This window comes from Heloderma suspectum, chromosome 1, assembly GCF_057233095.1.
Source record: "Heloderma suspectum isolate Gila_16-S chromosome 1, 16-S_ref, whole genome shotgun sequence".
Lineage (NCBI taxonomy): Eukaryota > Metazoa > Chordata > Lepidosauria > Squamata > Helodermatidae > Heloderma > Heloderma suspectum.
The window spans coordinates 178,447,910-178,471,156 of NC_139458.1; the positions used below are offsets into that span (position 1 = coordinate 178,447,910).

General features: G+C 41.0%; 1 protein-coding gene across 1 annotated transcript in view; it reads left to right on the plus strand.

The window, feature by feature from the left end:
* TANC1 (tetratricopeptide repeat, ankyrin repeat and coiled-coil containing 1) overlaps positions 1-23,247 on the plus strand; it is a 178,937-nt gene that overhangs the window by 52,760 nt on the left and 102,930 nt on the right. The window contains exon 2 of the mRNA XM_084811226.1: positions 2,458-2,537. Within this exon, the coding sequence (XP_084667352.1) occupies positions 2,477-2,537 (61 nt within the window). The 5' untranslated portion in view covers positions 2,458-2,476. The remainder of the gene's footprint in view (positions 1-2,457; positions 2,538-23,247) is intronic.

Consider the following 23,247-nt stretch of genomic DNA (forward strand, 5'->3'; position numbering starts at 1 on the left):
CATTGTTAAGAAGTGTGGCTTAGCCAAAGAATAGGCATCAGTTTCATTCCTGAAGCAGAAGGGAATGTCCTTTCTCATTCTTTCAGTTCACCGTCTTTTCAGGGCAACTCATGGGTGAATTGTACTGTGGAGAATGCCAGCCAAGCCAAAATGCAAATGGTAATAATTCCAACAGGATATATGCCCGCTAGATGGAAGGTTCCAAACTCCAGAGTTCTCCATCTATCCTTAGTCCTACTGGCAAGAGCCAGGCAGAGGAGGAGGAGTGATGGATGATTTTTTTCCCTTCCATAGCTAAATGGGCCTCTGAGCCTCAGCTTCTTGGGGGCAGGGATGGAGTCTGGGGGGCTTGTCGATCCCTCCCCTCCCTGCTTGGCTCAGCTTACTGGCATGCCCCCTTTCTTCCCTTCCCATCGTCTTCTGAGGAGCTTTCCATAGTGGTTTCTGCATTTGGAGCTCTGTCTCCAGCCTCAGAGAAGGAGATATGCAGCATCCTATGGCCCCTCAGGTGCTACGTAGGGACCATAGTATTGCTGTATTACTTTTATTCTCTTAAAAACATTAGTAGACATTGGCTGGGTTCATACAACACACTAACCCACACTCAGTGGTTGAGTGTACATTGTTGAACCATGGATTGTTTGTTGAACCATGGGTTAGCGTGCTGTCTGAATGCAGGACATTTTCTGCAGGATGGCTTGTTAACCATGCAGTGTGGCTCGTTAACTACCCTGAACCAAACCATGAGTTCTCAATGCGGCTTGTTCGAGAAGAATAAGCCACATTGCATGGTTAAGAAGCCACTCAACCACTGAGTGTGGGTTAGCATGTTGTGTGAACCCAGTCATTACTTCTCCACTCACATCCCCAAGATTTTCTGCAAGCAGAGATTGGCAGCACTCCTCATGCTCATGTGCTTCCCTCCCTGCAGAGAGAACAACCAAAAAGAGAGAGCCATTTCTTTTCAATGTGGGCTCTCCCACTGAATATCCCAGGTTCAGAGAATATAGAGAATTCAAATAATTATGGGTTTGTTCTTTCAGCTGTTCATGTCTCCATGCAGAGAGGAAAACAAGGGGAGGGAGCCCAAGGTTAATTTCTAATCTCCTTTTTCTAGAAGGCAACACCAGAAGGTCAGAATAGAGTAAGCCAAAAGTCAGAGTCCAAGAATCTCCCAGAAGTGCTATGGTATCCCCAATGTGCAAATGCCAGCCATATATACTAGTTTTTTTCTTTTTACACCATATAAATATAAGGGGTTCTGTGAGTTTTCTGAGAACATTCTCACAAATGTTTCATGCAGATAAGACACTCCCTTTATTGCACGTAATTAAGAATGAAAGATTTAATAAATGTATTGACATTTTCATTATATTTCAAATTCTTGTACTTTCTGAAAGGAGATAAGCATTCCCAGTTTTGATGTCTGTTCACTCAATCCAAGGTCTAAAGATTGAGAGATACTAAGGACCTTATTAAAACCTTTTAGGTCAGAGAAGTGTGAATAGTCAGACCTGACATAACTGATAACAAGTGAAAACTGAAACATTTTAATTGAGGAAGGACTGGATCAAAGACAAAGAAATGAGCAAGGAAAAATTTGCAAAGGGTATAGAAAAACAATGCTGCTCACTAGAACCATGCAGAATACCACGGGCTTAGAGATGACTGCTCTTAAAATTTCAAAGACATATGTTCACTTTGCATTTGGCTCTTTACACAAAATAAAATTTCCAAGGTGCCAAATAGCCATGCCAATTCAAAACCAACCACATGCCAGTGCTATGCAGGGCTTTCATTCAAATGGTATACTTACTTAAATTGTTTTTGGTAAGAATCTGGAATAAAATGACAGAGAAGGAGAAAGACTTTGGGGAAGTATTTTTGAATAAGTCTGCCTTTTAAAAGAGCATTTGTGAAGCATTTAAAAATGTTTAAAGTGGCCTTCTTACTTAATAAAGGCTTTATTTTAGGCCTATTTTAGATAAGGGTTTTAAAACACATGAAGGCATTTTCTTTTTTACATTGCCTCACCCAGACTTCCTTCAATTTATGGTAGATACTGTGGCGGTGTAACTTATTTTCCCTTTCTGATGAACTCTGGTCAAAAACCAGACATGCTTGTGCCAAAGTGCCTAACGGTAACTTATCCAGGTTTAGCCTCATAACCTTAATTATATGTGGAATGTGGAGAATGTTGTGTGCTGTTTTTCTTTATAACAAGACAGTAAACCTCTAGTCACTTGCTTCTAGTATTAAAACATTCCTTGTAGCTTCAGTATTTGGTTTAACTAATATAACATGCTTGTGTAAAATAAAAGTAAACCCTCAACATGTTTTGAATTAATATTATATTGTACAAGTTTATTTTGCATGTGATGTGCAAAAACGGCATGCACTTGTATTGTCTCCTTGTACAGTATTTTAAAACTTATTATTTCCCCACTTCTGTTTTAGGAGAAAGAACAGTGTTAAAATGTTAAAAGCAGTTTTGAAGAAAAGCAGAGATGGTGGAAAGCCAAGCAAGAAGGAATCCGGTAGGAATATTACTTATATTTACATCCCACCTTTCGACTGAATGATCCTTGAGGTAGCTTACAATAGATTGTAATAAAACACACGCGCACACACGCAAACCCCACACAATCCAGTAGCTCTTAGTCCCCTGGCAATGGACGAGGCCAGAGCCTGTTTCTCGTTAGGTCTGCAGTCCCAAGGCAACTGGCAATTTGAACCACATGTTCTTTGTGGCAGGGAGGGTGGGAAACAAGCCTTTGCAACTAAGATTAACCTATTGATGAGGTACTGATTTTAATTAAGACTCCAAACATATTTCTCAGGCAGGGCTAGATTGACTCCAAGATGGAACCATCTAACTAATTATAACAACCCCCACCGCCCGTTTTTTACAACTTAAGTCTTGAAAGTGCTTGGTTACTTATTTGATGCATGACCCTCTGATGACTACTTCTCAAGCATGATAGTGTGTTAGTAATAAGCTCTGTTAAGTATGGCATTTCATGAGGAGGCATGCAGTAGGAGAATAAATTCTCTGTTATGTCTAAGGCTGTGTATATCTTGGATATGATTTAGCCTCCTGAGGATCTACACTTACATTATACAAGAAAAAAGTTTCTAGTCCTTATGGCTGTGAACATAGATGGCTTCAGTGTGTATGCACAATGGGCCAGTTCAGATGTCACTGTCGGGAAGCCTAGCTTCCTCACCATATGCCAGGATGACAGCGATTTAGCTTTATTTCAAGGCAAATCAGGTGGCACAGACCACACTTCAGAAGTCACAGCACATAAGCTTAGAAGCTGTAAATCAGTTAACTCAAGAGCTAACGGCCCTTGGCCTAGGTTAAAGAACAGTCCAGAAGCAAGTACGCAGACCTAGCTAGAGAGTTAGCTCTTAGAACAGCATTAGTTGTTTAAAGCACTTAGAAATCCAGGTTTATGATACAAAGTTTAAAAACAGGCTGTGGTTCACAATTCAAGAGGAATCACAGCTAGAGCCCCAAAATAGAGATGTTCCCCAAAGTAGGGTTTCCATGCTTAGGAGCCCCAAGCTGACTCGGGTTTAGGGTCAAGAATAGCCAGGCTCTTGGAGTATTTCCTTTGACAGGAGCTCTACATTGCAGATGAGGAAGAAGAATTCTAGGCAATAAACAACACTGACACCAGAAATGCTCTCTTGTGTGTACATTAGCTTATAAACAGGGGTGTGGCCGCTAGTCCATTATTAATTATTCTGTCCTGACAAGGGATCTTGGCCCATCAGCAAGCACTACATTAAAAGAGGGCATTTTTGCTTTGCCCTGTCCAACTGGAGCTGAGAGGCTCCCCTAAACTGGCCTCCTTCCCTCGTGCTTGATTGCCATAGAAGACTTTTTAGGTAATAAATCAGAACTCAGCGCAAGACTGGCATCTGCAGCTGCTCTGATGAGACAACCTACTTTTCCGAATTTCACCTCTCCTTACTCTGGTAATTAGCTGAGAAGTTGGACAGAGATGAGCATGGCTGCAAACATCCCATGGCTATACTGGATTCTACACTATGCTTACCAAATCTGAAGCAGACTCAAGTTCAGAGGCTGCAAGGTCTACTGGGCCAAAGCAAATCCCGACAGTCAAGCTAAATCAGCCTTCCCCAATCTGGTGCTTCCCAGATGTTTTAGACTTGAGCTCTCATCGGCCCCAGCGAGCATGGGCAGTGGTCAGGAATCCTGGGAGTTGTAGTTCAAAACATCTGGAGGGTACCACCAGGTCAGGGAAGGCTGGGATGGGGCATAGTTTATTGTGACAGGAACAAGCCACAGCAAGTCTTTGGCTCATGCGCTGCTTCCTTCCCTCTCCTCCAGCGCAGTGGTTAATAAATCAGACTAGGACTGAAGGGATCTGGGTTCAAATCTCCACTCAGCTATAAAACTAACTGGGTGATCCTGGGGTGAGATATTAGCTGTCAGTCTAATCTTCCACACAGGATTATTGTGAGGATAGAATCGAGGGCAAGGGGAAAGAACCATGAATGCTTCCCTGAGCTGCTTGGAGGAGGGATGGGATAAAAATGTAATGCATTAGAACCATATCAGAATAACCTTAAATTTATTTCTTACAAATAGAAAATTATCATAGAATGACACTGATCAAGTTCAAATGGACATAGAAATATAAGTGTAATACAGTAATGCAATAATTAGAAGTAAGAAACATCTTAGCTGAAATTACTATGCTTCTTAACACTTAGCAAATAAGAATGTAACTGAGTTGTCTAATTATAAAGTGAAAAATCAAGCATATTCTGTCATATTTTACTTAGAAACAGGGTAGAATACAACTAGAACACAATTATCAGGGGGTGCTGTTCAGCTGTATAGATGCTAGTTCCCGACTCTTGCCTTGAGCGCTCTTTATATGCAAGCCCCACAGATTTAGCATATTAAAGGTTAAACCACAGTGGCTGCTCAAAATAAGGCAAAATCTGGTGTCAGAACTACTCACAGCTGTCCCTGGGACCCTCAAATAATTTATAACAAAAAGTGAAAAAAGATCTAACATTAACATGGTGATGTCAATATCTAATTTCATCCTGGGCTTGACCAATATCTGAATTTACGCCTGACCCATTTATTGGCATAGTTCAAACATCACTTCCACCCACTGTTACTAAATGCATTGTCAAAGCAGATGTGTGAGTTACACCTCGCATTTTTCTCTTGAGTGGGAGTAGCTGAGTTAACCAAGCAGGTTGAAGTTCATTTGTAAACATGAATCATTCTGTCTCTGATTTCTATCTTAATTTTTAGCAAAGCCAAAGTTAGTCGCTAAGCATAGCTACTCTGAGGACCCTAAAATGCCTGAAATTTTTGCCATAAACAAGAGATCCCACCCCCACTTCAGTAGGCAAATAGCCAAAAGCATATGACTTGCCTAGTCTCGTACTTGAAGAAAAGCACCTGAGCTAACGATACCTATCCCAATAATAAAGCTAATATCTAATTAAAATATCTAAAGCTCTTTATAGAAGTTTTTTTAAAGCCAAGTCTGATTTGATTCTTTTTTAAAGAAGCCAAATATGGTTGGTTTGTTTTTAAAGCCAAAAATTCTCAATTTTGAAATGGTATGGGTTGTTGAATTCTGGATTGTTACGTTGCATCAACCCAGCGGCACTAACAAACCATGTTATGGCACAATCCTATGGCTGCTAGACAGTGGCTGGACGGCCATAGTATTGGTCGGTTCCCGGAGAACCACCTCCCTGCCCCGTCCCCCGCTGCCTTGTAGGTGGCGCGGATCGTCCCTGCACGCCTCACTCATAAGAGCAGCACGGAGTGGGGCAAAAGGGGGTGTTCCTGGGGGGGCGGGAGGGGAGTGCAGAAGTGCCTGTATGACACTTCCTATGTGTCATCCGGCCTCCCCACCCCGTGCTCCGATGTCCCACAGCTAGACAGTCAAAATCAGCTGTCTAGCTGCAGATGCAGGGCAGCTGGAGCGCGGAGGAGAGGATCTCCCCGTGCTCCTCCCGCCGGGCATTGGATAGGTGGTTGCCTCTGTGTTCAGAGACGGTCGCCTATCCCCATAGGTTTGTTCCCTTAACCTAAAAAAAACCAGAAAGTGAGACCATGGTTTGTTGTTGGAATGTGAACTCTGGGTTGTTTAAACCATGGGTTGTTATTATATGTGAACCGTAGGTTGTTTTGCCAGGCTACAGAGGCAACTGGCAAGAGTGGTTTTAAAAAAGCCACACCTGCCACTCTACATGCTAGTATCACAGCACTGTAAAGGCATTTGGGATACAGGGAAGAAGCAGGTAAAGGACGAGGGAAATAAACAACCCAGGGATTGAGAAAATAAACCACCGTTCGTTTGATTGTCTGCCAGACAAACCTTGGGTAGGGCAACAAACCATGGGTTAAACATGGGTTAATGGGTTAACGTTATGTACGAACTAGGTCATTGAATCAGTGTCCCAGTTTGCATGTAATAACAATTCCTGGGTTTTTTAAATAACCCAGGAATTGCTGTTATGTGCAAACTGGTTCAATGAGCCAGTTCGGATTTATAAGCCAGAATTCTGATTTATCGAGAATGAGCAAGCATGCTGCTGTTTTGTTCCTCCTGCCTGTGGTAGCAGCTAAGTCAGCCTTCCCCAAAATACTTGGGGAAGGCGAGGCTAAACAAATCTGGAAAACTATAGTTTGTTTAGTGTTGTGACAAAACCAGGATCCCTGGCTTATTGCTTTCCTAACAAGCCAGAATAGTATGCAGAGATTGTTGTTAGCAGGCAGGAGGAGCCAAGCAGGAACAATCAGGCAGCATGCACCAGCATGCTTACTTGTTCCCAATAAGTCAGAACTCTGTTGGCTTATAGTTGTGTCTGAACTGTCACGTTATCTAAATGTAATTACAAAATGTCTAGACTTAATGGAGTTTTATAATTTCCACAATGCTCTTTAAAAAGTTTCTTTTAATTGGTGCTCATGTCATGGTTACTGCTATCTCAGAAGTATGACACACTGATTTTCTGGCCATTGTCCTCATTTGCATGGAATGATAAGCCAGGATTCTGGGATAGACTGGTTTACCATGAACAAACTGTGTTAGTGTGTACAACCAGGTTCCTCCTGTTTAGGTCCTCCCACATGAGTGGTTAAACAAACCAAAAATGATTTGTTTAATATGCCATCTGACCCGGGGCTTCTTGCTTGGTGTACCCCTTACAAACCAGGATTTGTAAATCAAGAACAAACCGTTACTATCCTGGCTTACTGTTTCATGTGAACATGGCCATTGATATGAACTTTGCCTTTCTCTGATAGAGACTGGGATTGGATGACACAATAACCCATATTGGGTTAAATAAGCCACGATTATTTATTTAACCCATCATGGGTTATCATGTCGTTTGTTGGGTATTTTAAAATCCACAATACCTTATTTGGCCAAAATAACCCACTCTGATAACCCACGGTCTGCAGAGTGGGTTACTTAACCCATGGTGGGTTATTGTGTCATCTGTTGGGCACCGTAGGTTAATTTGCTCACCTATAGAGTTGTGCAGCAAGAGCGCTTCAGATTGCTGCTAGCATTCTATTCTTTGCGGGCGTTCTCTGTGGGGTGAAATGCGCAAGACTCTATCCCAGCAATGTCTGGGAGGGGGGAATGTGCAATTGCACTCTAGCGCTATAGCAGTATTAAAAGCATTATTAAAGGTGTCTGTCTTACAATGTTTATGGGGGGGAATGCTCAGTTGAGGGTTTGGAAGGTGCAGAGTTTTTGCCCCTTTATGTGTGATCACACAAGGTTTGGAGGGTTCATCGGGTGCCTCCCATCTAGGGGAGGCTGTGTATGAAATTTGTACTTTGTCAATGGGTAAAACAGCACCACTGCTTGGGCAGGAGGACTGAAGTGGGACAGGGGGTGTGGGGATGACTCAGATTAAGCACAGTAGCTTATCAAGCTACTATAGTAGCTTATTAGCCCTCTCATGTGTGTGGTGGGGGGAGGGGGGAATTGTGGTGATTTTTTTTTAAAAAGCTACTGTGAGTAGCTTATTAAGCTACCATGGCTTAAAGTGACGTCCGAACATGGTCACTATCTCATAAACACAGGTATTTGAACATTGTTGCAAACTAAACCAATAGTTATTAGTGCTTCCAATGCTTTCTGATAAAATCAAAATCACAAAATAGGTTTTGATGTCTAAAGCTAAAAAGGAACATCCATTTGGCACATTTTATTATGTAAGCCTGGCCTGATAAGCTTTGAATTATTTGTGAAAAGAACTTTTCTGGCAAAGAAAGTTTAGTTCTGTTAGTTTTAAATTTTGAACTTGTGCTGGAATCTTTTCAAGTTACAGTTTGACTTTTGGTCATTCTTCTAAGTACATTCCTCAACAGAAGATGCTTTGTTCATACTAAATATATGGGTCTGTTTCTGATTTATTCCATGCTGCTGTGCCTGTTTTCTGTGGTTCTTGGGTATTATAAAACAGTTTAGTACAGTGGCATATTTGCTGAGCACTAGGTATTTGTTTGGTATTACAGTTTCTAGGGAATTTTTAAAAACTCCAGGAAGATTTTTAAGTATCAAAACTAGCATTTCATATTTAAATTAGCCATAGGCATTAATTACTTCCAAAAAGCGCAACAATTCATTCTATTGATAAACTTTGTGTTCTCTCACACGCAGAATACATAGTATTTTCTAATAGCGGATGGGTAGGAGAGCAGATTTAGAGGTAGGTTAAAATTTATGGTAGTAAAGGGGCAACATTTGCATAGCAATTTCAAATACACAGATTTTAAAATAGAAAAGAATGTTTATACTTTTAAGTGTGAACTGCTTAAAAAAATATTTTTTGCTTTGAGGATCCCTGCAGCCCCTAGTAGGAGCATTTGCAAGAATGGGACAAATCTAAGCTATCAGAAGAAGAAATGCATACTCTCTGGGGCGTAGCTTTTTGCAGAAAACTTTTGAGTTTTGTAATGGCATTGATGCTAGAGCTATGCACAAGTGGCCTCTCAAAATTCTTCACCCTATTTGTGGGCAGAGAAACTGTGGGAACAATTTCACTGATTTTCTCCTCAAACCCAACCCATGAGAATTTCTCCAAAATTTCACCACTGAATTTCTTTGCAAAAGCAATTTCTTTTCTATCAAATGGACTGAGAATGTTCGAAAAAATGCAGGAGAAATTTTCAACACAGCGCTAATTGATGCTTTCTTAGAACTGGTGCTGACTGCAGCAGCAAGCAAACCTCCCCTAAACAGTGGCTCACTTGTGGCTCTCTCATGTAGCAGCATAATCTCAGAAGTGGGAATTTGTGGAAGAGTGGTGCCTTCAGTGATTAGACAAATGGCCAAAGGTAGTTTTTTCTAATCACAGAGGCATCCCCACTTCAGATGTTGATTTAAATGTGAAAAAAACAGAAAATCTTTTAAAACGTAACATCTACACCAGTTCTTAGTAACCTGATGCAGAGTGTGCAGACCTTTGGGTTTCTGTTCCATCTAATAGGCCTTCTCTTCCATGCTAGTAAAAATAAAAATGGTAAGTGTGTTATGTGGAACCTTTTTGCTGTTTATGATGATGATGATGATGAATTATTTGAATTGGGCAACTGCATTGGTTTTTATCGATACCCTGTTTTTTAAAATAACAATTTTTAATGTGGTGTTTTATTTATTTTATTTTTTTATCATTTTATCTTTTATTGTTCACCACTCCGCAATATGTTTAGATGTGGAATGGTATATAAACGGTGTAAATAAAATAAATACATAAATGAATAATATTGTGAGATTCAAGTTCTGAAGAATTCAATTCCATGTGTGAGCATGCTTAGGATTACTTCACCTAGTACTGCTCCCTAATACAATTATATGAGTATTAACACTGGAGGCAGTATTTATATTTGGGTCAATAAAAGCATGCAGACTGAGATGTGTGAATGATGCTGCAAGTGTCTGTGTACAAGTATGTGACAAGTACCCAACACCTGCATTGGCCGCACTGTGTGCATATGGGAAGTGATACAGACATCTTTGCTACTTGCTGAACATCCCAATATGCTTTTTTCTACTGGAATATTAATATGTTGGAAAAAGTACCGTTGATATGGCTTGTACTTACACCCATTTCAGGTCTTCTCCTTTTATTCTTCTATGAGGAACAGTTCTAGATAAAGACATGATCTGAATAATAGTTTGTGCATCGTCTGAATGTTCTTTTTATAATTTTGAGCTTTGGAAAGCCTTAGACTCATGCTCTTCCCCTCCTTGCACAAGAAGATGAGGGTGAAGCCTTCTGCCATTACAGTAGAATAAACCACAATTCCATGTTATGTCCTAATCACACTACCTTGTGTTTGTTTGGCATAAATTATGTTAACCAACTATTATCTGAAACCACGGTTTGATCCTGGTTTGTTTTAACCTACTTTGGTTAGAACAAGCCACAGTTCCCTGAATTCAGACATAAAGCAGAACTGTAGTTTGTTCTTATGTGAAAGCAAAAGCTTTCACTTTCCTCCTCCTTGTATGCAAAGGTGTAGAGTGCATGAGCCTGAGGCTTGCTACACCTTGTTCCCAGTCACCTAAAACATGGTTTAGCTTGGTATATCTATCTGAACCTGGGCAGTGTTACTGGTCATTCTGGTTTAGAGGAGGTTTGCTGGAGTTCCATCCAGAATCAAGCTCAGTTTTTCCTGCCATTTTTGGATCCCACCATTCTGTCTTTGAACAGCTAACTACAAACCCACCCAGCCCCCTCTATATTATAGTAGTCGAATTAATGTATATTTCAAATCTGTTCTTGAGAAGCCATTTCTTGATTATTCCACTCTTGCCAATTATTTTCCTTCTGGTTTTCACTTAACTTTTGTGAACGTTCGTATGTTTCCAATTTTTGTCATCTAAGTCTTTGATGTGCAGAAATCCAGTTTTTCTTCTGTACCACTCAAATTGCACTCTGTATGATTTATAATTATATTTTCCCTAAATGATGGGGCCTCCATTCTGTTCTTATTCATCTTGATCTTTCCACTGCTTTCAGCGTAGTTCGTCATCCTATTCTTTTATCTAATCTGGATTTTTGCAATACCATCCATCCTTCCTTGATTTAATTCTTATTGCTTTCGTTCAAAGTTCCTGTTTATGGATTTTATCTTCTTTCCCCTTATCAGTTGGTGTTTTACTAGGTTCTGTTCTTGGTCCTCTTCATTATACTTTTCATGTTCTTTGTTTTGCTAAAACCTTTGGTTCACTTGGTCTTCAGTAATACAGTTATACAGATGACATACAGACGTATCTAGCAGATCTATCTCTTTTTCCCTTTGGTTCTACCTAATATTTCTACTGCAGTTTCTATGATGACATCTAAATGTTCCCTTAAATTGAATTAATAAAGGACTGAGTTTCTAGTTTTCCCTGATAAATCTTCACGCATATTTCTTTCGTTAATAATGTCACATCTCAGTCCTCTCCTCAAGGACTTAGTTTGGGTGCTAACTTTGATTTTGTCTCTTTTGTGTTATATTAGTTATGTAATCAAGTCTTAGAATTGTTATCTGTTCAACATTGCTAAGATCCATCTGTTTATGTTGACTCCACAAAAACATTGGTTTATATCCTTCATTTATTCCATAAGTAGTTACTGCAATATCTTATTTACTGGTGATCTGGTTTCTCATCTTGTGCCACTAGTTTCTGTCTTGTATTAGTATGCTCCTTTGATTTATCTTCAACTTTATGACCATATCACTGCTCTCTACTTTGTTTCTACTTTAGGGAGGGTCCATGGCTTATACAAGCCTTGCATGCATAAGACCTCAGTTTGATTGATGACATCTCTAGTTAAAAGTATCAGGTAACAGGTGATAGGAAGAACTGCTGGTCTCAGACCCTGTCAAGTTGCTGTCTGTCAAAGAAATCAAACTGGTATAGCTCAGTAGTCTGATCTAATATAAGGCAACTTCAATGTATGTATCAGTTGCCGCTTCTTACTTTATAAACCTCTTTATGATTTTGTTCTGCCTTGTATTTCCTAATGGGTTTTTCTCTATTCTCCTCTTCATTCTGCTAATTTACTTTTTAGACCATCAATTTACTATGCTATTCCATACATGCTGCTCCTTACCCTTGAAATTCTCTTCTACCTAACATTCATTTAGTTAGTTCTCTCTTTAAAAGCTTCTCAGTACTTCTGTTTTCTGTTTTGCTTTTCATTCTAATACTCTTATTTCATTCCCCCACCCCACCCCAAGTACCTCAACAATTGACAACCTGCCTATCACTTTCCATCCCCATACTTTCTTTTATCTGTTTCACTTTGAAGATAGGATTGTCTTACAATCTCAGTCTGCAGTTAGGGATTGTGCCCTACTTTGTGTACAGTACTTAGTAGATTTTAGATGCTTAAAAAAAATCTTACAGAATCAGAAGGAAATCTGAAGAGCCAGCATTCACTACTGGAATACAGTCTTAAATGGTGTGAAATGCAAGCATTTTGTTTGTTCTGTTTATTTTACCATGATATAAGGAAATTGTACACAGGATATAAAGACAGTGAAGTTTATATTTCAGAGGAAAAAACTCCTTCAGTTCAGAAAGCAAAGATAGCATTTACATTGATATCAGTCAAGCTTGGTTTTACTTATTTAGGGTTATTTCATTCCTTGTGGTCAGTGGTTCAAAACCACAATTATAAAAACACCAACCAATACAGAAAACCAAGCAGATGGGGAGAGCAATCCTATGGCCACTAGATAGTGTCTAGGCCATAGGATTTTTCGGTTTCTGGGAACTGAGCTTGGAGCTCAGTTCCCAGAAACTGCACTCCCTCCTCCTTCCCCTGCTGCCTCATAGGTGGCGCGGCTCTCACCAGTCACTGTGCTTGGATATGGAGCACAGAAAGGGCAAAAGGGGGCATTCCCAGGGGCGGGGAGGGGAGGAGATCACGAAAGCCTCTTTACAAGACTTCCTATGCCACTGCACAGCCTCCCCACCTCTCATTCCAACGCACCCTGGCTAGACTGCTGAAATCATGCGTCTAGCCAAAAATGCAGAGTGGCTAGAGCACAGACGAGAGGATTCCCTCCATGCTCTTCTGGGCTTGTATTGGATAAGTGTCAGCCTTCAAATTCAGAGGATGACATCTATTTTCATAGGATTGCTCCCTAAGACTGCATTCGTATACACACTTGTATGTAAATCCCATTGAACTCAGTAAGATTTACCTCCCAGTAGGGGTAGATGAATCTGTTGGTTTTGTTTTCTCCCACTTTCAAATTTTTAGAATCTCAAATTCCTTTTGTCTTGATGAAGACATTTGGAAATGTTGGTAAATTCTTATAAAAAACGAACCAAGGATTGTGTTGTAAAACTACACAAGTAAGCTCTAGCTGCTTGATGAAAAGCAAGAAACAAGGTGGCCAGGTGGTCATTCTAGAGTTTAAGTGCTGCAGCTGAAAAGGTTACAGAAACCCTTTGATATAGTCTGGAGTTCATTTTCAGTTGCTCAGTAAAACAGAAATGCTCATGCTGAGAATAAAAGTGTGAAGATGTGACCCTGAGTGATATTTTCTTTGCCTTGGAGAAACTCACAATTTTTTAAAATTGAGAATTGCTAGATTACCGTGGATGTGTGTATGAAGTGTGTATGAAGACAGACCTAACATTTACGGAGTAGTGGGACTGGTTTGGAGGTAGGCTTACCCTATTCCATTCAAACGTACCCCTTTCCTCACCAGTGTTGAGCTATGATGAATAAACAGCTCTGCAAGTTTACAGCAGAATCTGGCTGTGGATAGTGGTGATGGTTTCATGCTACTTTGGGAGCCTATTAATGCCTATTACCCAAACCTTACCTCCCACTGTGCATTCTTGGAGCGGTTTTTTGCAGCTGTTTTAAAAATGTTTGTGGGTTTATATGTTTTAAAGGCAACAGATGAATGTATCAATAAATAAAGGCTTATGTAGCAAAAGGGTGGGCTGCCCACTCAAAGCATGTTGGGAGGAGCAAGACAGATGGCTGAATCAGCATTTGATTTCCTGGCCTGCACATCAGTTGTTTAATTTGCAAAGCAGGAAAAAAACGGGACTCATACCATGACTGAAGAACATCCTGTAAATCCTTCTCAAATATGAACCTCAGATAGGAAAATGGGGTGCTTTATACAAAGCCAAAAATTTGGATCTAGGTCACGAAGGGAGGGAGAGTTAATCCTTTCCCCCCTGGACCATAGCCCTGACAAAAATCTTCCCAGCCCTGCTGCTATTTGCTGGGAAGGGAAGCAGCTATTGACAGCAATAGCAGCTTCCCTCCTGTAGCAAATAAGAACTCTGTGGGTGTGGGTGTGGTTGTCTGGGAGAGAGAGGGTGTGTGCGTGTGCGCGCGCGTGTGTGAAATGCATTCACACACTTAACATATCATATATTTTGACCCTAATACTCTGAAAGAGATTAACCCTCTGAGGCAAGGTTATCATCCTTAACCTCAAAAGCTGCAATGAACAGAAATGTTTGGTTGCAGCAGATACTACCTGCTGTTTCCGTGGAAGATACCTGTCCTTACTTTCTACATAGCCTTTTTAGACACACAGATCATTAATGTGAACATGATGACTATGTTGTGGTGTGTTAAACCTTTTGCTGTGCGTGTGTGTGTATAATTTAAAATATCCTTCTCAAACATTCTCATGGATTTTTTTAAAAAACCCTCTCAGGAAGGATATTTCATAATTGTCTTGCTGGGAGTACGCATTAATTTGTCTTCCTTCCATTAGATTGTTTGTGTTTAATGGACTTCCATAAATAGGAAGGACATATTTCTTGTCTCTTCCTTGTGTTGTTCACTGAATACAAGTTGTTTAGTCCTTCTTTTTGTTCTCTGTGCATGAACACATGTCTTATGTTATTTTTCATTATTTGACGTTCTCATAATTATGGTGTTTGGAAATGTGTGGTACTGTGCATTAAAATAGATGTTGTGCATCTTTACACATGTCTAATAACTGATGCTTTAATAATTGTGAGGCACGGGGTTTCTTAAGCTTTCAGCTGCTTCTTTTTTTAGCTAGTGAAAAAACAGAAAAAACAGTTAAATTATGCCATGGGTTGCTGTAAACAAGGAAATAATGTAGCTAGCCTTGACTTGAGCCTTCTAGCCCAATGATTCAATCCCTTCCCCCCAATCTAGAACAGCTGTTTGGGGCAGAGGTAGGCACCTGGTGTAAAACTTAAATCCACAAAACTTAAATTCACAAATACGGTAACCTGCATTAACTATGTCACCCTTCCCTAAACTGGTGCCCTCCAGATATGTTGGGCTACAACTCCCAGCATGCCCCAGCTGGCCATGCTGCATGGGGCATTTTGGGAGTTGTAGCCCAACACATCTGGAGGGCACCAGCTTGGGGAAGGCTAAACTGCATGGGTGCTGTGCCCCTATATCATATTGTTTTTTAGGCTACACAAGACATACACATTATTTTATCTTCAGCACTTCAAATGCTTTACTGATAGATTCTTATCACAGAAATCATAGTTAAGGAAAATTGTATAGACTTGGACTTCGTATATTCTTGTAAATTGGATTCTTACCTTGAAGGTTAGGATAATAGAAATCCTAGAATCTCTTGGGAATTCCAGCCTATGTGTTCCTGAAAATCTATTTATGTTCTTCTGAGCTTGAGATGGGTATCCAGATCTTGTGTGCAGTGGTGAATTTGAAGTTGTTTTCATCATGTTTAATCTTCATATACTATAGTATAAAGGCTCTAAAAGTTTTTTCCCCCATTTTGCTTATCCTTTTTCAGTTGGAGGATTAGTTAAGGGGCCTGAGTTCTTTCAGGCTTGTAAGTCCTACAGAATCATTATTTGAAGTATCACTGTACAGTCTCTCTTTAAAAGATGTTAATCTGATTAAGCCCTTTAGTAGCATACTATATGCCATTGGGACTTCAGTTACCTTTTCAAGACCCCCTCCCCCTTACTCTTTAGAGCCATTACCGGTTCAGTGATTATGCTGAGTGGAATTCTTGATGCTAGAAATTCTAGCTATGAGGCTGTGTTAACTGTAGAAATCCAAAAGTTAACAGGGCAAAATTGCATATAATTTATTTGATATTGGAGATTACCAGTTGCTACAGAATTGAAGTGTGGTGTTTTCTTGGGCCTTAGGGTAATGATTTTTAAGAGAGTATTGCAGTATGAGTGAAACAACTATATGGAAATTACTATGTAAGAACATTCAAATAAATGTTTCTAATGGCCTGGTTCGCACACTGCCCGGATTGCTCCTGCTACAAGAGGGAGCGAGCGGCTAAACAACTCAAGGATGCTCTATCTCTGGTTGTTTGCTGTGATGTGTGAACCAGGTATTCTGGCTTGTCTCTCCTCCAATATGCCAGAGATGGGACCAGAGGTTAAAAAACAAACAAACCAATTGTTGTGACATGTGAATTGGGCTAATATGTTAGTTTGCAGCACTTGATTAAGGGGAATGTAACCATTTGTTTAGGGAAATTTAATAATAGATTAAATCAGCCTTTCCCAGCGTGGTGCCCTCCAGATGTTCTGGATTGCAACTGTCATCTCTGTCTATTGGCTGTGCTGGCTAAGGCTGATGGGAATTGTAGTCCAAAACACCTGGAGGGCAACACTTTAGGTACATCTGAACTAAATAAATGCATGCATAAAATTCAGCTGAAAATCTGGAACTCTGGGTTTTCAACAAAGAAAGATTATTCATTTATTTATTTATTTTTATTTAATTTCTATACTGCCCAATAGCCAAAGCTCTCTGGGCGGTAAACAAAAATTAAAACCAAACAACACACAATAAAACAATTTAAAATATATAGAACATTAAAACCACAATATAAGAATACAACCACAATAAAACCTAGCAGCAGTGCAGGAGTTTAAAATACAGATTTAAAACAGAAAAGCTAAAAATTTAGAAAGCTAAAATGCCTGGGAAAATGAAATGGTCTTCACCTGGCACCGAAAGGAATACAATGTAGGTGCCAGGTGTAGGGAGCTCATTCCAGAGCCGGGTGCCACAGCAGAAAAAGCCCTCCTCCTAGTAGCCACCCGCCTCACTTCCTTTGGCAAGGGCTCACGGAGAAGGGCCGCTGACGATGATCTTAAGGTCTGAGCAGGCACATATGGGAGGAGGCGATCCTTCAGGTAACCTGTCCCCAAGCCGATAAGGGCTTTGAATGTTAACACCAGCACTTTGAATCGGGCCCGGAAATGGACTGGCAGCCAGTGCAGCTGGAAAAGTACTGGAGTAATATGAGCTCACAGGCCAGTCCCTGTTAACAATCTTGCTGCCCTATTTTGGAGCAGCTGAAGTTTCCGGACCATTTTCAAAGGCAGCCCCACGTATAACGCATTGCAGTAATCCAGATGAGAAGTTATCAGAGCATGGATAACTGTAGCTAGGCTATCTCTGTCCATATAAGGGCATAGTTGGTATACCAGCCTAAGCTGATAAAAAGTGCTCCAGGCCACTGAGTTCACCTGTGCCTCAAGTGACAGTTCTGGATCCAAGAGCACCCCCAAACTATGAACCTGATCCTTTAGGGGGAGTGCAACCCCATCCAGAACAGGTGAATATCACCTAGCCGGGCAGATGAACCACCCACTAACAGTACCTCCGTCTTGTCTGGATTGAGTTTCAGTTTATTGGCCCTCATCCAGTCCATTACCGTGCCCAGGCACTGATTCAGAACAGCCACTGCCTCACCTGGTTTTGATGAGAAAGAGAGGTAGAGCTGGGTGTCATCCGCATATTGATGGCACCTCAGCCCACACCTCCGGATAACCTCCCCGAGCAGTTTCATGTAGATGTTAAACAGCATGGGGGATAAAATAGAGCCCTGTGGAACCCCATGGCACAATTGCCATGGCACAGAGCAATAATCCCCCAGCACCACCATCTGGAATCGGCCATCCAAGTAGGAGCGGAACCACTGTAGTGCAGTGCCTCCAACTCCCAACCCAGACAACCTATCCAGAAGGATACCATGGTCGATGGTATTGAAAGCCGCTGAGAGGTCCAGGAGAATCAACAGGGTCGCACTCCCCCTGTCCCTCTCCCGGCAAAGGTCATCCCACAGTTTCTGTTCCAAAACCAGGCCTGAAACCCAATTGAAATGGATCTAGATAATCCGTTTCATTCAAGAGTGCCTGGAGCTGTCCTACAACCACCCGCTCAAGCACCTTGCCCAGGAAGGGGATGTTGGCCACTGGCCTATAATTGTTAACATCCTCTGGGTCCAGGTTAGGCTTTTTCAGGAGTGGTCTAATTACCGCGTCTTTTAAAGCGGCAGGCGCCACTCCCTCTCTCAAGGAGGAATTTACAACCTCCTGGACCCAGATTAGAAGCGTAGCTATTCCCAAATTGTGGTGGTTAGAGATTACCAGTGTACTAAACATCTGTTCTAAAAAGATTCTTCTTAACGCTTGGCAGTACATATCGAATGATCAAGCTACACCAGGGTGAAAGAATGCACTGAAGGATGTTCTTTGTGAGGCAGAAGAGAATTAACCAATTATCTGCAGCTACACTGTGCAGTGTGCAGCTCTGTCCCCCACACTGTGAAAGGTATGTCTGCATTGTACATCCCTGCATACAAACGTGCATAGGGTCCCACGTGATTGGCAACCCCCCAGAAGCAGAGTTCCTGTTGTGTGGCACCCCCTGCTTACATGCATGTGTATGTTGCGGACCTGCCTTTCAATGCACAGAGGGTTGGAGGCACCTGCACATTCAGTGTATGTGCAGATAATGCCTGATAAGGGCTTGTGTCTTATTCAGTGGTTTATATGGATTTTTTTTCCTTTTATATTAATTATGGATTTCTGTATTTGTGTGTGTAAGTCTCTTCAAGATGGCTTTTTGCAGTGGGAAGTGACACATACATTTAATTAATAATAATAATAAGTCTTAAACTTTTGTATTGTCTATATCCATCCATCTTTATTACTAGTGGTTGTTCACAATAAACTGCTTAGCAATATATTAATATTTGTTATCACTTGAAGTTTTGAAAAACTGTATTTTCTATAGTACATTTTGAAATTGAAACAGTTTGAAATTTCTTTTTTTAGTATCCCAATTTGTTGGCTTGTAAGGATTTAGGAAGCTGCCTTCTACCTGATGAGACTATTTGTCCATCTGTTCCAGTATTGTCTGCTTTGGCTGGCAGGGGCTCTGTGAGGTTTCAGGCTGGGGACTTTTCAATTACCTATTACCCGATCTTTTGAATTCAAGATGACAGGGATTGAATTTGGGACCTTTGGCATGTTAAACAGGCTCTCAGAGCTACGGTCAGTCATTACTGTATGTTATGAGACTTAGGCTTAGTTGAGACAATCATCTAAACAATTATTTAGATCACATGTAGGCAACGTGTGGCCCACATCCTGCATGCGGCCCTCACAGACTTTCTCTGTGGACCCCTTGGGCCTGCACAGGTGCCCAAGACGTGTGGGGAAAGTCATCCTTGCGTGCCTTCCTCCCCATGTAGATTATGCTTTTCTCCACTACTGAAGAGCTGTTTGGTGTGCTGGGAAGAGTGTGATCTTTCTCTCTGCTGGGTTGGAAAGGGGATGCCTACCACAAGCTCCAGCCACTTTCAGTGGCATGTGGCCACTGAGTACTCACCCACCACTGCATGTGGCTCTCAGGGGCAAAAAGGTTGCATGCTGCTGGCTTAGATGATTACAAATGAGCTGTGGCAATCCTCAGGCTTGTGCATTCCCTTTCTCTTTGTAGGCAAGAGAACAGTGAAAGCTTTCACTTTGACTAAAGAAGTTTCCTGTTGCATACGAACTCTACTAACTGTGATTTAACTGCTAGTTAGTTAAAACAAATCAGTATATAAAAACAGAGTTTGATCCAGGTTTATTTTATCATCTAAACTGGGCCTAAACATCTTGGTTATTACATCCTGGGTGGTAGTCTTGTTTTAAGTGCATTCATAATACTTCATATTATATGCATATCATGTGGGCATCAACTTTCTTGTTCATTTTGTAGCTACCAAGGCCTTTGACTGCTTGAACAGCTTGTTATTATGAATGCATCGTACAAAGCAATCTGTGTGTTACTACATAACACGGCTCATCTTTTTTGGTTAATAGAACTCTCTGCCAATCATATGTGACTGATTTGAAATACTTTCTGACATGAACATAAACAAAATGGAGAAGATAACTGTTCAACGTTAAGATTTAACATGCAGAGCTTTGAAAAACCTTGTATATTAGATTTTTTATGGGTAAGGTTAAAAGATTAAAGATGAAGTAAGGTTACATGTATTTTAGTACTGAACATTTCAGTGGATGTCAAGTAATTTTGTTCCTTTCAATAGTTTTCTCCAATTGGTTGTCCTGCAGCTGTGTTGGACTTCAACTCCCATTGTCAGTGGCCATGTAGGCTGGAATTGATGGGAGTTTTAGTCCAAGACATCTGGAGGGCACCAAACTGGGGAAAGCTGCTATTGGCTTTGTATTCAAATATCCTTTAGAAACTTCCATAAAAAAGGGTGTGTGGGACACTTCTGAAGAATGAACAGAAAACAATGTCCTGTATCCAGTGTTCATTCAGATGATAAGGGGGGTAGAGGAGGTTCAGCCCCCTTACCTTTTGTGACAACCCATTTAGCTACTGTTTATAGAAGGCATGGTTTCACTAAAATTGAATGGGAGTCAGGATGGGATTTGTGGTTTGCATTAACAGCCCCCCCCCCCACTGCCGCCAGCTTCCCCCCTCCGCTTAGTTCTAACATTTTTCTCCTGAGGTACAAACTTGAAAACATAGCTTTTAAATTAGTATCTCCTTGAGTTATAGCTTCCCAAGTACAGGTGGGTTTTACTCCCTGTTGTTGCATCTGTTATTCTAGTTTTAAAGGAAACAATCTTCTTAATTATTGTGTGGTGTGATAGAATTAAAATCTGAGTTTAGTCACAGTGGAGAAATTGCAAAATCTGTGGAAAATGCAGTGTTGTTTATTTAGACCAGTCATCCAGGATAGTTGTTATGACTACTGCTGACACTTCACTATTGGTTAGAAGGGTCATATAACTCTGTGAACCACAGGGAACAAACACTTCAGCATATAGCAAGCTGCAGTGTTTTGTGTGTGACCAAATCTGTGAATAAATGTATGAAATACTTAACATTGGTCTTAGAGAGAGGCTACTTTAATAACAATACCTTGGCTAAAATACCTGTGGATTTAAAAATCAGTCATAAGTGTTTCCTGTGGAGGGGGGGGGGAAGATCTTGCATTAAGCCTTCGTCTTCAAGGCAAGTAAGCAATATGATAATAATGGCTGCTTGTAATTTGAAAGTATTGACCTTGTTGCTCAGGTTTTCACAATGCACGTTACTGAGGCTATAGTTTGAATGCTGTGCAAACATTACTGTTTTTAATGCCAGGAATACACACAACACTGCTTTACCCCTTACTCAATAACCTCTATTTAACTTTGGCCAGTCTCTCTGAGCTGTTTAGATTGTAAGGCCAGAGAGCATGAACTTCTAGCTTCCTGAACAGCATCTAGCTTAGAAGTGGCAAGGTTAAATCTGGGACCACCTTTGCACAAAGCATGTGCTCTAAGAGTGGGATAGTGAGATGCTTTTTATCTGTCCTTGTTGCTCTCTGTTATATTACTTCCAGAACTCTAAAGTACATAGTTTTAGCTAGCAAGTAGCAAAATTGTACTCTGGTCCTCGACGTACCGTATCAAATGGTCCCGCAGGTAGGTCACTACTGTGAGGAATAATCAGGCCCACAATCCTGTTTCCTAATCAAGTGGGGGGGAGGCCCTCCTGCAGATGGGAGGAGTAACGTGTACTTTGTTAGTGTGTGGAGCAGGGGGCAAGGACTGGCCAGCTGATCTTAGCAACAGTTGAAGAAGGCCCATGCTCACAGCCTAACTGCTACAAAAAGATAGAAGTTTTGCTACAGTCATTTAGGCTCAAGCATGGCACCTAAAGGACACATGTGGCATGGAGAGCCAAGCCAGTTCGTTGAGTAAAGAGCGCAGGGAATGGGGACTCCTCCTTCACACCCCATTCCTCCACCAGTTCCAGCCAATGTCATCCTGTTTTATTTAATAAAGTTTTTGCAGCATTTAATCCAATACTCCCGTTTGGATTACTGCAATGTGGTCTACATGAGGCTGCCTATGAAGAGTGTTTAGAAACTGCAGTTGGTTCAAAGAGCTGCTGCTAGACTGTTGACTGGGGCTGGTTACAGGGAGCATACAACTCCCTTGTTAAAACAGCTTCGCTGGCTTCCAGTCTGTTTCCGGGCACAATTCAGAGTGCTGGCTGTGACCTGTAAAGTCCTATATGGCTCCGGTCCAGGTTATCTGAAAGACCGTATCCTCCTTTATGAACCTGCCCGTGTCCTGAGATCTTCTGGGAAGGCCTTTCTCTCAGTCCCACCACTGTCACTAGCACGTTTGGTGGGAACCCGGGAGAAGGCCTTCTTGGTGGCTGGCCCATGGCTGTGGAATACTCTTCCCAGGGAGGCTAGGATGGCTCCCTCCTTGATGTGTTTCCAGAGGCAGACTAAAACATTCTTGTTCCAGCAGGCCTTTGAGACATAGTTGGAACCTGCGGGTAAGCTGCTAAAATGCTGTTTAAAAATGCTGTTTTAATGTTTTAATATAATTGTAACTGTATTGTTAATTTATATTTTAACTTTTGTATATTTTCATATGTTTTAATTGTATATGTTTTAATTTTTGTAAGCCGTCTTGTGTCCCAGTACTGGGAAAAAGGCGGGGGGGTAGTAGTAGTAGTAGTAATTATTTTTATAATATCAGTATCCGCGCCTTCATTGTTGCCACTGCTAACCTGTCGCAAATGTTAGCCTGCCACAAAAGCCACCTGAGAAGATACGGTCAAAGCACCAAACTAGGAATGACACTAAATGCAATATTATTATTATTGTTGTTATTATTATTACATTTATGTCCCACCTTTTTTTACTCCAAGGAACGCAAGGTAGCTTATAAGGTAGCTTCCTCCTCTCTGTTTTATCCTCACAACAACCCTGTGAGGTAGGTTAGGCTGAGAGTCAGTGACTGGCCCAAAGTCACCCAATGAACTTCATGGCTACATAGGGACTAGAACCTGGATCTCCCAAGTCCCAGTCCAACACTCTTAACTACTATACCACACTGGCTGATTAGCAACTATATCAGTTTAAAAAAA